At 42.9% G+C, this 12,535-nt stretch overlaps 1 protein-coding gene across 3 annotated transcripts in view; it reads left to right on the top strand.

The window, feature by feature from the left end:
- The first annotated feature begins 7 nt into the window (after positions 1-7).
- Positions 8-12,535, top strand: part of ACOX1 (acyl-CoA oxidase 1) — a 48,990-nt gene continuing 36,462 nt past the window's right edge. Inside the window, exons 1-3 of one of the 3 annotated variants that reach the window (XM_060202789.1) lie at positions 8-208; positions 407-566; positions 10,603-10,763. In XM_060202789.1, the coding sequence (XP_060058772.1) occupies positions 100-208; positions 407-566; positions 10,603-10,763 (430 nt within the window). In that variant the 5' untranslated portion in view covers positions 8-99. Of the gene's footprint in view, positions 209-406; positions 567-10,602; positions 10,764-12,535 lie in introns of those variants that run through there. The other 2 variants (XM_060202788.1, XM_060202790.1) reach the window with 2 other exon arrangements.

Genomic DNA, 12,535 nt, shown 5'->3' with positions numbered 1-12,535 from the left:
GGGGCGGGGCGCGGGGGCTGCTACGAGAGCCGCGCCGGCGGGGCTGCTACTCGCCGTGTCGCTGCCGCCTCGCAGTCCGCCGCCGCCGCCGCCGCCGCCATGAACCCGGACCTGCGCAGGGAGCGGGCTTCCGCGAGCTTCAACCCGGAGCTGCTCACGCACATCCTGGACGGCAGCCCCGAGAACACCCAGCGGCGCCGGGAGATCGGTGAGGGCGACGGGCCTGGCGAGGCCGGTTCCTGCGAGGAGGAGGGTGGGGGTGGCTCTCCCGGGCCTAGACTTTAGGGGAGTCCGCACCCCCATGGCGAGCGGGCCGGGGAGAGAGGCCCTGACCGGCTGGCAGCCAGGGAGGCGACAGGGAGCCCGGAGCTGCTGTCACTCCTGCTGCCCTTGCCCTTCCTTGCAGAGAACCTGATTCTGAAAGACCCGGACTTCCAGCACGAGGACATGAACTTCCTCTCTCGAAGTCAGCGATACGAGGTGGCAGTTCGGAAGAGTGCCACCATGGTGAAGAAGATGAGGGACTTCGACATCGCAGATCCTGATGAAATCATGTGGTTCAAAAAGTAGGCATATCTCCCTCTGATCCCGCAGTCCTGTCATTATTAAATTATTATTATTATTTTTCCTCCTCCAGGGTTATTGCTGGGCTCGGTGCCTGCACCATGAATCCACCGCTCCTGGAGGCCATTTCCCCCCCCTTTTGTTGCCCTTGTTGTAGCTTCGTTGTGGTTATTATTATTGCCCTTGTTGACGCAATTCGTTGTTGGATAGGACAGAGAGAAATGGAGAGAGGAGGGGAAGACAGAGAGGGGGAGAGAAAGACAGACACCTGCAGACCTGCTTCACCGCCTGTGAAGCGACTCCCCTGCAGGTGGGGAGCCGGGGGCTTGAAACGGGATTCTTACGCCGGTCCCTGCGCTTTGCGCCACATGCGCTTAACCCACTGCGCCACCGCCCGACCCCCCATTATTAAATTATTAAACCACTAATAAAATAAAAACAGGAGGTAGGTCAGAGTGGAGGGCAGATAGCATAATGGTTATGTAAACACTCACAAGTCTAGAGCTCCAAAGGTTAATACCCCCCCTCCCCCCGCACCACTGTAAGTCAGAGCTGAGCAGTGGTCTGGTATTTAAAAAAAAGAGAGAAAGAAAGAAAGAAAGAAAAATGTAAGTATGACATATGTAGGTAAGACACCACCCGGGAGATGACGGAGTGAATAAAGCACTGGATTCTCAAGCTTGAGGTTCTGAGTTCAGTCCCCGGCCATTGCATGTGCCAGAGTGGTGCTCTGCTTCTCTCCACTCTCCTCCGGACAGGCAATCAATCTTAAAAAAAAAAAAAAAAAGAGAGAGAGAGAGCTATGCCTTAGCATAGAATAAGTTAGCATACTCAAGTCCAAACTATCAAGACACAGCCTGTGGTGTCCCTATCCTGACCGGTGTGATTCCACAGAGTTAATGACACATTATTTGCAAGATAGTTGACAGTTTGTGTTTATGCCTTTTGGAAGACTGCCATTTGTAGCCTATTGCTAGTCAGTGGAGACACCCCACTTTGCAGTCTCATGTATCAGGCAAGGACTTGGGGCTCAGGCATCTAAATCTTGAGTGACTGGAGTGTAAAGTGACTTTGCTCTTTGTAGAAAAGGAGGTCTGCTGAAATCAGAAGGGATTTTCCTGTTGCAAGAGCAGACCTTTAAATCAGTGGAGCATTAGCTGATTCCGTTTTCATATATGCATGTGAATCTTGAGTTTGGAACAACAGAATGTAGAGGGGTGGATGAAAAACGTCTAGTCAGAACTCAGAATGAATATAAAGTATTCTGAAAACCCAGCAGTGTTTAAATGACTCTCTTGCGCAGATGAGACCTTACAGGAAACATGCCTTGGTTCCAGTGAAAAGAGGCCCTCCTTGCCTCAAACCATCTGGCTTTTGTTGTGCCTTGTTTTTTGATTAGCAATGAACACTTTTTTTTTTTTTTGGCATTTAGATAAAGATGCAGTAATTATATGATATTTGTTAAAGATTCCTTTGGTCTTTATCATTTCTTTTGCCTCCTTCCTGGACATTTCATCTTTTAGGTTTCTATGTTTTATAAGAACTCCCAATATTTTCATCAATACACATTAAATCATATATACAAAAACAAAAAAAAAGACGTCTTTTTGTAGTACTAGTTATTCCTTATCCTGCTGCCTCTGTTACATTTGTTACCTAATTATTTCCTTTAACCTAATTACTGTGAATAAAAAAAATTTACTCTAGCCCTTAGGACCACCTTCAGAGCTCTTTTTTTTTAATGTTTTAATCTATATTTATTGAATAAAAAAAGCCAGAAATCGAGAAGGAAGGAGATGATAGGGAGAAAGACAGCTGCAGCCCTGCTTTACCACTTGCAAAACTTTCCCCCTGCATGTGGGAACCAGGGGCTTGAACTCAGGTCCTTGCAAATTGTAATGTGTGCTCAACCAGGTGTGCCACCACCTACCCCCCCTTCAGAGCCCTTTTCTTTCTTTCTTTCTTTCTTTCTTTCTTTCTTTCTTTCTTTGCCTCCAGGGTTATTGCTGAGCCTCAGTGCCTGCACTACAAATCCACTGCTCTTGGAGGCTTTTTTTTTTTCCTTTTGTTGCCCTTGTTTATTGTTGTTATTATTATTGTTGTTATTGCTGTTGTTCTTGGACAGGACAGAGAAATGGAGAGAGGAAGGGAAGACAGAAGGGGAGAGAAAGACACCTGCAGGGAGTCAGGCAGTAGCGCAGTAGGTTAAGCGCAAGTGGCGCAAAGCGCAATGGCCGGCGTAAAGATCCTGGTTGGAGCCCCCGGCTCCCCACCTGCAGGGGGGTCACTTCACAGGCGGTGAAGCAGGTCTGCAGGTGTCTGTCTTTCTCTCCCCCTCTCTGTCTTCCCCTCCTCTCTCCATTTCTCTCTGTCCTGTGGAACGACAACAATAATAACTACAAAAATAAAACAAGGACAACAAAAGAGAATAAATAAATATTAAAAAAAAAAAGATAAGACACCTGCATCACTGCTTGCGAAGCGACCTTACAGGTGGGGAGCCGGGGGCTTGAACTGGGATGCTTCCATCAGTCCTTGTGTGCTTAACCTGCTGCACTACCCTCCTTTCTTTCTTTTGTTTTTTGTTAGCATGTTTTGTATATATGGTGGAAGTTATGTGCACTACCAATGAACAAAATCCCTGGTCTCCCTTTCCATTTCAGTTTAAAAAATACAATTTATTCATTTATTTTTGGCAGCCTAAATCTGAATGTTTATAAGTTGCCGCATGTTCTTGTTTATTTTTTTGCCTCCAGGATTATTGCTGGGGCTCGGTGCCTGCACCAGGAATCCACTGCTTCTGGAGGCCATTACTCCCCCTTTGTTGCCGTTGTGGTTATTATTGTTGTTATTTATGCCATTGTTGTTGGATAGGACAGAGAGAAACTGAGAGAGGAGGGGGAGAGAAAGAAAGACCCCTGCAGACCTGCTTCACCACTTGTGAAGTGACCCCCCCCTGCAGGTGGGGAGCGGGGATTCTAACCAGGATCCCTACTCTGGTCCTTGTGTTTCGCCATGTGCGTGTAACCCGCTGCGTTACTGCCCGGCCCCCCTCATCGTTGACTGTGTTTCTGAGTTACATGAGCTGGATTTACAAACTTAAAGAAATTAGCAAGATTTTTATTTGTTCACAAGATGACAGAAGACATTTATTTTCTGTTGTTGATGGAGTGTGTTCCAGAGTTTGTTCTAAAATTTCATAATCAGTGCTGCTCCCTAATGTGTAAGCAGATTCTAGTGAAGTCACAGAGAAATAGAACAAAGTCCTTTATGTGGGTCAAAGATGAGTGGATAGTAGTCAGTTGTCTACGTAGCATTTCTCAAAACACAGATGTTGCTGTTTGAGAAATACGAAATGCAACTTTCAGCATACCTTTTAGTCTTTCCAGTGTCTCTAGGATATAACAACAATTTAGTGAGAGGGATAATGAAAATTAGTCTTGTCTTAAAAGTTACTGAATATACTATTGAGTCTGAGACTGTTCTTTTTTTTTTAAATTTTTTAGTAGTCTTTACTTATTTATTGGATAGAGACAGCCAGAAAATGAGAGAGAAGAGGGAATAGAGAGGAAGAGAGACAGAGAGACACCTGCAGCACTGCTTCACCACTCGTGAAGCTTCCCCCCCCCCCCCCCCCGCAGGTGGGGACCAGGGACTCAAACCTGGGTCCTTGTACATTGTAACATGTATACTTAGCCAGGTGCGCCACCACCCAGCTCCTGTAAGTCTGTTCTTAATTGTAACTCATACTAATGAAACCCACTAGTATTTCTTCCTTTTTTTTTTTCTGCCACCAGGGTTATCGCTGGAACTCAGTGCTGGCACTATAAATCCACCACTCCCGGTAGCCATTTATGTCTGTCTTTCTTTCTTTCATTCTTTCTTTTTCTTTCTTTCTTTTAAAATAATTTATTTATATATGAGAAAGACAGAAGAGAGAGAAAGAACTGTGGTACTTGAGCTGCTGGGAATTGAACTCGGGACCTCCGGGACCTCATGCTTGAGAATCCAATGCTTTATCCACTGCGCCACCTCCCGGACCACCTAGTATGTTTTTTGAGAGGACAGAGAGAAATGGAGAGGGAAGGCGATAGAAGCTAAGAGAAAGATGGATACATGCAGACCTGCTTCACCACTCTCGAAGTTCTCTATAGGTAGGGGAGCGGTCCTTGTGCATGGTAATATGCGTGCTTAACCCAGTACGCCACCATCCGTCCACCTTCTCCCACCCCTTCTCAGTATTTCTGTTTTTAAAGACTTGGGGTATTTATTGGTTTCTTAAATCCCTCCCAAAGAGGGGGCCGGGCAGTAGTGCAGTTAAGCGTATATGGCATGAATCACTGAAACTGGTGTAAGGATCTCCGGTAGAGCCCTGGCTCCCCACCTGGGCTGGGGCGCTCACCTCACAAGCAGTGAAGCAGTTTTTAAAGTGTCTATTCTTGTCTTCCCCTCCTCTCTAAATTTCTCTGTCCTATCTACAAAAACAATAATAAGAACGATAAGCAAGGGTAATAAAAGGGAAAATGGCCTCCAGGAGCAGTGGATTCATAGTGCAGACACTGAGCCCCAGTGATAACCCTGGAGGTAAAAAAAAGAAAAAAAATTACCATTATAAAATGAAATATGGGAGAACATTTTGTAATTCACTAAGTATTATTAGTAAAATAATTTGAGGTATCTCAGCTTGAACAATAAAAGATCTTCTGCCAGCCTATTAGAAATAAGACCTTGTTTGGGAACTATCAAGATTGTTTTTAAAATATTACTGGGTTTTTTTTTTAAGTTTTTTTATTGGGAGATTAATGTTTTACAGTCAACAGTAAATAACAATAGTTTGTACATGCATAACATTTCCCAGTTTTCCACATAACAATACAACCCCCACTAGTTCCTGTGCCATCATGTTCCAGGACCTGAACCCTTCCCCTGACTCACCCAAGTCTTTTACTTTGGTTCAATACACTAAAATATTAATGTTAATGAGAAACAGAATAAGAGAGAATCAGCATCACCCTGCCACATGCAATGTTGAAGATGAAGCTCACATCCTCATACTTGAGAGTTCAATGCTTTATCCTCTGTACTAATTCCCAAACTGCTAAAAGTTGTTTTTTGGGGGCAGGGGATATAGCATATTGTTTATGAAGAAGACTTTTCATCCCTGAGGCCCCAAAGTCTCAGGTTCAGTCCCTGACACGACCATAATCCAGAGCTGAGAAATAAATACTCTGGTTAAAAAAAATAAAATAGTTTACTTGACCTTTCCTATAATGCTTGTCTTTTTCTTTTTTAAATATTTATTTTATTTATTTACGAGAGGGAAAGGAGGAGAGAGAAAGGATCAGACATCACTCTGGTACATATGCTGCTGGGGATTGAACTCAGGACCCCATGCTTGAGAGTCCAACCCTTTATGCACTGTGCCACTTCCTGGACCACAATTTTTGTCTTTTTTAAGAAAAGATTTTATTAATGAGGAAGATAGGAGGAGAGAGACAAAGAATCAGGCATCACTCTGGTGCATGTGCTGCTAGGGATTGAACTCGGGACCTCATACTTGAGAATCCAATGCTTTATCTACCGGACCACTAATTTTGTCATTTTTAAAAGTACTATTTATTAATGAGAGCGAGTGAGAGAAAAGAACATCAGACATTACTGTAGTACATGCACTGCCAGGGATTGAATTCAGGACCTCAAGCTTGAGAGTCCAACACTTTTTTCTACTGTGCCATCTCCCAGGCTGCTAATTTTACCTTTTTAAAATTTATTGGGGGATTAATGGTTTACAGTCAACAGTAAAATAACAGTTGTTTGTTTGTACATGCTTAACATTCCTCAGTTTTCATTCCCCCAGATCCTCCTCCGCCATCATGTTCCAGGACTGAACCTTCCCCCCACCCCAGGGTCTTCTTCTTTGGTGCAGTAATTTTATCTTTTAACTGTACTGTTTGCTGTGAAAACTGTAAGGTATTATTATTTATTTTAGCACTTATTAATGAGAAAGAGAGCTTCGGGGCATCACTCTTGCATATGCTGTGCCAGAGATTGAACTCAGGACCTCACATTTGAGAGTCCAGTACTTTATCCTCTGTGCCACTTCCTGGTATTTTTTAAAGCTTTGTTTGTTAACAAGGTGGAGAACAAACAAGGGCAGTACTCTGGTATGTGTGGCACCAGAGATTTCACCCTTGCAAGTCCTGCATCCTACTGTGTAACCTCCCAAGCTGCAGGAAACTGAACCATTCTTAAGAGAGGCTGATGAGTAACTTATACAGGGCACTGCTTTGCCCAGTGCGTGGTTGAGGCCTTGCCCATACTACACTGAAGGAAGGGTCACTTTCTGCGGACGCCAGCACTCTCTCTCTGCCTGTCTTCTCTGTCTCTGTGTGTGTGTGTGTCCATATCCCTAAGGGTGCGTTTATTAGGGCTGGGGAGATAGCATAATGGCTGTGCAAAACGACTTTCACACCTGAGGCTCTGAGCTCTCAGTTTCAGTCTCCATCATTATCATAAGCCGAAACTGATGGCGAGCGCACTGTTTTTAAATAATAACTTCAGGTTCCTTGGGGTTAGGAGATCATCCTGTTGAACACACATAGCACCATGTATAAGGACCTGAGTCCAAGCTGCGGGCCGCCGCGTGAGAGCAGCATGCCGTGGGGAAGCTCCTCAAGCAGTGGAACAGTGCTGTGGTATCTCTCCTCTTGGTCTTTTTCTCCTCTGTATCTCACCCTGTATCTAGAAAAAGCAAAGTCCTCCAGGAGTGGTGGGACCATGCAAGTGCAAACCCCTGTTTGGGAAAAGAAGAAGAGAAGGAGAAGGCAACCTAAGACTCTTAATTTATTCACAACCCTTCACTCTCCTCATTCCTTTCAGTTTAAACTAACATTAGTATAAAAACTCAGAATCGGCAGTCGGGCCATAGCACAGCAGGTTAAGTGCATGTGGCGAGGACCGGCGTAAGGATCCTGCTTCAAGCCCCCAGCTCCCCACCTGTAGGGGAGTCACTTCACAGGCGGTGAAGCAGGTCTGCAGGTGTCTTTCTCTTCCCCTCTCTGTCTTCCCCTCCTCTCTCCATTTATCTCTGTCCTATCCAACAACAACAACATCAGTAACAACAACAATAATAACTACAACAACAATGAAAAACAATAAGGGCAACAAAAGGGAAAATAAATACGAAAAAAAAAACTCAGAATCTGTACTAAGAAGCACTTTTCTCCCCCTTTATTGGGGGGAGATTAATGGTTTACAGTCAACAGTAAAATACAGCAGTTGGTACATGTGTGACATTTCTCAGTTTTCCACAGAGGAATTCAAGTCCCACTAGGTCCTCCTCTGCCATCCTGTTCCAGGACCTGAACCCTCCCCCAACCCCAGAGTCCTTTACTTTGGTGCTAAGAAGCCCATTTTAGTGTTGACTAACCCAGTCATTCTTTAGACTTTTGTGTCTATGTTCATCTTCCCTGAAAGGTGATCTTCCACCTTAAACTTATGTCTGGAAACTACCATCAACAAAGAAAACATTCTTCACTGGTTCTGCTGAGCAGCTTCTATTAACTTTTACACGTGACTTACAGCACTAACGTTATTTGCTGTTGGAATCTACAGTGGTTATATTCAGTTGTTTGGGCTAATTAAAAAATTAATACTAGGTGTATACACAGAATGACTTCTTAGTGGATTGTGATTTGTGTGAGAGAAAATAATGGGATAATGTATGTGATTTAGGAAGTTGGGTAATAAGTCGATGTGTTTATTGTTTCTTTTAAGATGGTGAGACGGTTGCAGGGCCTTTCTGAAAGTAAAGTGGCAGCATTTTTTTTTCTTCATTTCACTAATACTGCCTTTTTATTTATTTATTTAAGAAAGGAGACATTAACAAAACCATAGGGTAGGAGGGGTACAACTCCACACAATTCTTGCCACCCAATCTCCATATCCCATCCCCTCCCCAATAGCTTTCCCGTTCTCTATCCCTCTGGGAGCATGGACCCAGGGTCGTTGTGGGTTGCAGAAGGTGAAAGGTCTGGCTTCTGTAATTGCTTCCCCGCTGAACATGGACGTTGACTGGTCGGTCCATACTCCCAGTCTGACTCTCTCTTTCCCTAGTAGGGTGTGTCTCTGGGGAAGCGGAGCTCCAGGACACATTGGTGGGGTCTTCAGTCCAGGGAAGCCTGGCTGGCATCCTGATGGCATCTGGAGCCTGGTGGCTGAAAAGAGAGTTAACATACAAAGCCAAACACATTGTTGAGCAATCATGGACCCAAAGCTCGGAATAGTGGAGAGGAGGTGTTGGGGGGAACTCACTGCAAACTCTAGTGTACTTCTGCTTTCAGGTATATATTTTGCATTTCTTGGTTTTTTTTAACTCATGCTCTGCTTATTGTTCAGTCAAAGATAAATTGGTGATTTTGTTTCCTAGTCAGTCTTTAAGAATATCTTTTATGTCTACATACATAATAAACATCTGTGCGAGCTAGTAACACTAGAACTGTGTAGCCAAGGATGACTAGTAGGTGTGATTTTTTTTTTTTTATTGCCTCCAGGGTTATTGCTGGGGCTCAGTGCCTGCACCATGAATCCACTGCTCCAGGAGGCCATTTTTTTCCCCTTTTGTTGCCCTTGTTGTTGTAGCCTTGTTGTGGTTATTATTGTTATTGTTTATGTCATTCGTTGTTGGATAGGACAGAGAAAAGTGGAGAGAGGAGGAAGACAGGGGGGAGAGAAAGACAGACACCTGCAGACTTGCTTCACCACCTGTGAAGCAACTCTCCTGCAGGTGGGGAGCCTGGAGCTCGAACCAAGATCCCTATGCCAGTCCTTGTGCTTTGCGCCATGTGCGCTCAACCTGCTGCGCTACCGCCCGACCCCCGTGATTTGTATTTTAACTATTTTACAAAGTCTTGCTTATGCTTTGTGTTAAGAGAGCAGCACATTGCTTTGTGATTTCATGCCTTTCATCTGAAACCATATTAAAAAAAATTAGTGATAAGATTGAGAAAATTTTTTTTCTTTCAAATATTTACTGGATAATGACAGAGAAACTGAGATGGAAAGGGGGAGAAAGGAAGAGAGAAAGAGAAACACCTGCAGTGCTGGTTTACCACCCTTAAAGCTCCACGCCCCGGCCCCTCGCGAGTGATGACCGGGGAATTAAACCCGGATCCTTGCACATGGGAACTTGTGTACTCAACCAGGTGCGCCACCACCTTGCCCCAGTGACATGTTTTTAACATGCTCACATTACCTGTCTGTACAATCTGAAGATCTTTAGAACCCTATTCTGTTCTGGAAACATACATACTATTCACAGCAGCTATCTAGGAAAAATAGTTTATTATTCCTTTAGAAGAAGGAGCTCTTCAAATAGCAATAGAATTTCTTTTGATTTCCAAACCAACAAGTAAACCCTTAAAAAAAAAATGAAAGGGAGTCGGGCAGTAGCACAGCGGGTTAAGCGCACGTGGCACGAAGTGCAAGGATTGGTATAAAGATCCCGGTTCGAGTCCTTGGCTCCCCACCTGCAGGGGAGTCGCTTCACAGGCAGTGAAGCTGGTCTGCAGGTGTCTTATCTTTCTCTCCCCCTCTGTCTTCCCCATCTCTCTCCATTTCTCTCTGTCTATCCAACAACAATGACAACATCAACAATAATAATGACTACAACAATAAAACAACGAGGGCAACAAAAGAGAATGAATATTAAAAGAAAAGAAAGCAAAATCCAGTCAGTCCAACTAACAAATGGCACCAACAAAGCCAAAAACAAAAGGAGTCTTGAGGCTTAAAACATAAGTAGAATTTGCTTCCTGCCTCAGATAAAGAATTTAAAAAAGGAACATTGGTCCAGACATGATTAAGGGAGAAGAGAGAGCGCCAGATTCTGCTATTGACCTTTACATAGTATAATTTTTGCACTTAAATTTCATAAGAAATTTGATTTAAATTTCATCCCAAGGGCCGGATTGGCACAGATAGGTGGCAGAATGCACTTTGTAGAGTAAGGCTGAGATCCTTTTCTTTTCTCTCCTGTAGACTACATATGATCAATTTTGTGGAACCTGTGGGCCTCAATTACTCCATGTTTATAACTACCTTGCTGAATCAGGGCACCACTGCTCAGCAAGAGAAATGGCTGCAACGGTCCCAAGAACTCCAGATAATTGGCACCTACGCCCAGACGGAAATGGGCCACGGTTAGTCCACATTTGAGGGTCAGTGGTAACCCCCCTCAGGACTTCAATTAACCAGTGACTTTTGGCATTTGTTTTTCCTGTTGCTGTATACATTTGAAATTTTGTTTTCCAATATTAATCTTAAATAAAATTCAGTTTCTTGCCTTCTTATAGGTCATGTCCCCATAAATTGATCCACAATTCTGACCTGAAAAATCCTTCACTGTTATTTCACTTAAACATTGCTAAATGCATCCATTTTAATGCAGAATAGCAGATTGGGCTGCAGGTTCAGTCCCCTGCACCACCATAAGCCAAAACTGAGTAGTACTCTGGTAGAAAAATTAAAGCAAAAACAAAGACAAAAAAAAAAAAAAAAAAGAAAGAAAAATAAAAGGAAGGAAGGAAAAAAGAAAAAGTGAGCTGGAAGATGGTAAAATACCCCACTGTGTTGGTGTCTAAGTATTAAAGATTTTGTTGGAAATTTTTAAAGTACTAATGCCTTGGCAACATCTAAATGTATTATAGTTAAATATGTGGTTATTTAACAGGGTTAAAAACAGTGTCTTGCCCTTTCATTGCCCACTAGTGGGAAGCAGAAGATAGAATTTTAAGTGATGTAGTTCAGTATTCTCTTCATTTCATTCTAGCAGTGAGATGGGATAAGTACGTGGACTCTTGGATTAAATTGTTAATAAAATGGCTACTTTGAAAATGTTTTGTGCATGTGAAATAGTTTTATTTTTGTAGACAAGGCCATTGGTAGATTTGAGAAGTCTTGGATTTGAGTTGCCTAGTTTCATTTTTGGTCATGGAAATAAAGGAAAGAAAAGGAGGGAATACAAATACCTGGAAATCTTCATCTTTTAAAATATCTTATTTAGTAGTTCTTGATTTGTTAATTGACTCAAGACAATGTTCTTTATCATAATCCCCAAGGGGACTGCAGATTCTGATCCTGATGAATAGCTTGCAAAACTGGAATAATGAACCTAAAGGAAGGTCTCCGGAGGATATAAAGATTGCATTCATAGGTCCTCTTCCTTTGGAGAAAGGGAAAGAGGAGGAAGCGGGAGGAAGGATGAAGGGCAAAGAGAGAGAGAAAAAGGAAAATGTTTGTGTTTTGTAATTTTGAAATAACTATCGGGTACAGAACCCTGTTTTTTTATTTATTTTTTGGTTTTTATTTCTTTATGGGAATTAATGTTTTACATTCAACAGTCAATACAAAGTTTGTACATGCATAACATTTCCAGTTTTCCATATAACAATACCACCCCCACTAGGTCCTCTGTCATCTTTCTTGGACCTGTATTCTCCCCACCCCAGAATCTTTTACTTTGGTGCAATACACCAATTCCAGTTCAGGTTCTACTTCTGTTTTCTTTTTCTTTTTTTTTTTTTTTTAATTTCTTTATTGGGGAATTAATGTTTTACATTCAACAATAAATACAATAGTTTGTACATGCATAATATTTCCCAGTTTTCCATATAACAATACAACCCCACTAGGTCCTCTGAATCCTTCTTGGATCTGTATTGTCTCCACCCACCCACCCCAGAGTCTCTTACTTTGGTGCAGTACTCCAATTCCAGTTCAGGTTCTACTTGTGTTTTCTTTTCTGATCTTGTTTTTCAACTTTGGCCTGAGAGTGAGATCATCCCATATTCATCCTTCTGTTTCTGACTTATTTCACTCAACATGATTTTTTCAAGCTCCATCCAAGATCGGCTGAAAACAGTGAAGTCACCATTTTTTACAGCTGAGTAGTATTCCATTGTGTATATAGACC

This window comes from Erinaceus europaeus, chromosome 12 (genome assembly GCF_950295315.1).
Source record: "Erinaceus europaeus chromosome 12, mEriEur2.1, whole genome shotgun sequence".
NCBI lineage: Eukaryota > Metazoa > Chordata > Mammalia > Eulipotyphla > Erinaceidae > Erinaceus > Erinaceus europaeus.
The sequence above is the reverse complement of the archived record's forward strand: the minus strand, read 5'-3'. Positions and strand labels throughout refer to the sequence as shown.